General features: G+C 41.0%; 1 protein-coding gene across 1 annotated transcript in view; it reads left to right on the top strand.

Moving 5' to 3' along the window:
* Window positions 1-1982, top strand: part of LOC107103426 (adhesion G-protein coupled receptor G2-like) — a 20469-nt gene that overhangs the window by 12088 nt on the left and 6399 nt on the right. The window contains exons 7-10 of the mRNA XM_015403133.1: window positions 398-513; window positions 855-1123; window positions 1198-1288; window positions 1561-1690. Coding sequence (XP_015258619.1) covers window positions 398-513; window positions 855-1123; window positions 1198-1288; window positions 1561-1690 — 606 coding nt within the window. The remainder of the gene's footprint in view (window positions 1-397; window positions 514-854; window positions 1124-1197; window positions 1289-1560; window positions 1691-1982) is intronic.

Consider the following 1982-nt stretch of genomic DNA (forward strand, 5'->3'; position numbering starts at 1 on the left):
CAAATATAGCTGCAAGGCAGAGAAAGGATAGTGAAGCTCCGCCCAACGCGCGTCAGACACACTTTTGCACCACACAGCCAGAGCAGCAAAGCTGCTTCAGCCGCGCATCAGAACTAACTGGTACAAGCAGCAAAAATGAAGCAGCAGACGCGATTTTGCTGCTTTTGCAGCGTCCGGTCTGAACGCAGCATTAGACTTTAAAAACCTTTACTAGACAGGTAGTAAATACATACTGAGTTTGTATATATGATGTTTACACTAAAACAGTAGAAAAACTTAAATCTTTTTGTGACCAGTTCGTAAAGTTAAATTAAATTCAGCTGCAGTATATTGCTCTTAAAATGACCAGAAGCGTAGATCAACAACAGCCTGAGATCTGAGCCTATGTCCCCCACAGGTGTCTGCAGATCTCTCTCCAAAAGATGCTGAGATCCTGTCGTACATCACCTACATCGGGTGCGGTATCTCCCTTTTTGCCCTCGTCATCACTGTTTTACTCTTCATCACCAACAGGTAGGCACTGTATTCTACCAGCATGCATGGATGGCATTCCTGCTTATGTCTGGTTAGTTTACTTTTCTGTATGGTTATGAATGATTATTAAGCCATCAATGGTATTTATTGGTGTTTATGTGATTTCAATCAAATGGACCAAGTTGGGACAGCACTTGAACATCAGAAAATATATAATATAAACAACTCACAGACTGTAAGCCCTTGTTATTTGAAGCCAACATTACAAATAATAAACATAATTTAACTTCAAAATACTTCAACATCCAGTTATAATAGACTCATCAGAAACAGTTTGTTCTAAGTTATCAGTTATAACAGACAACATCTGTGTTTGACAGGAAGGTCAGAGGCGACGATTCCAAGAAGATCCACATCAGCCTCACGGTCGCTCTGATCCTCCTAAACGTTCACTTCCTCCCCAGCCAGGCAGTGGCAGCAATGCCCTCTAGTGAGCTTTGTCTCTATGTGGCTCTTCTGCTTCATTATTCCCTGTTGGCCTCTTTCATCTGGATGGCCTTGGAGGGCTTCCACCTCTATCTTCTCCTGGTTAAGGTTTTTAACATCTATGTGAGGAGATACCTGCTCAAACTTAGTGTGGTGGGATGGGGTGAGTGGTATCATCTCAGTTTGCAGAGTACGTGTCTGCAGCCTTAAGTTAAGCATGGAGTTGTTGTATTCCAGGTGTTCCAGCTGTCATAGTGGCAGTGGTGGTGATCAGAGATAAAAACACTTATGGTCGTACCCCTTTGGACTCATCTAATGACACTGAAGTGTAAGAAATATCAAAACTTGTGAAATATATTCTTGTTATTCTATTCTTAGCTGTTTTGCACCTACATTTATTCCTGTATATTTGAATAGTTCAACACAACCGCATAAAAAAGAAGAAAAGAAGCATGAAGGGACCCTAACTGAACATTCTGCTTAGCTAAAATTCATTGCTTTTCTATCATGCTGTTTCCTTATAGATGTGATTACAGTTTTCATGTCTCTTTTTTCATTGAATAATTCGACAAAATGTCTAATTTGTCTCCTTTTGTGCAGATGCTATATAACCGATGAAAAAGTTAAGATTGTGACCACGGTGGGAGTGTTCGGCTTGGTGTTCGTCTTTAATTTGATCATGTTCGGCGTGTTGATTAAATGGTTCATGGGGCCACACTTCAGCAAAGAGGTAACACATTCAATTGATTCTGTCTATGCACACAGAGAATGGGTGTAGCCAATAAATGGTAATGTTGTAGGGGTAGAAGTAAGCCAGTAGAGTCTGGTACTGTTTACCAGTGATGATTAGAGCTAGCTTGTGTTTTTAGTGCCGCCACTGGTAAAAAACTTAGAGGGCAGTAAGACTGATGTGTCTGACCTGAACTCAACTCTGACTATACCCTACCAGCTGTGTTCATGCTCAACTATTGCACTTGCCGGTAGGGGTGTAAATAATAATCGTTTTGTATCGATGCATCGAT

Source organism: Cyprinodon variegatus, unplaced genomic scaffold, assembly GCF_000732505.1.
Source record: "Cyprinodon variegatus isolate N-32 unplaced genomic scaffold, C_variegatus-1.0 Scaffold1443, whole genome shotgun sequence".
In the NCBI taxonomy this organism is placed as follows: domain Eukaryota; kingdom Metazoa; phylum Chordata; class Actinopteri; order Cyprinodontiformes; family Cyprinodontidae; genus Cyprinodon; species Cyprinodon variegatus.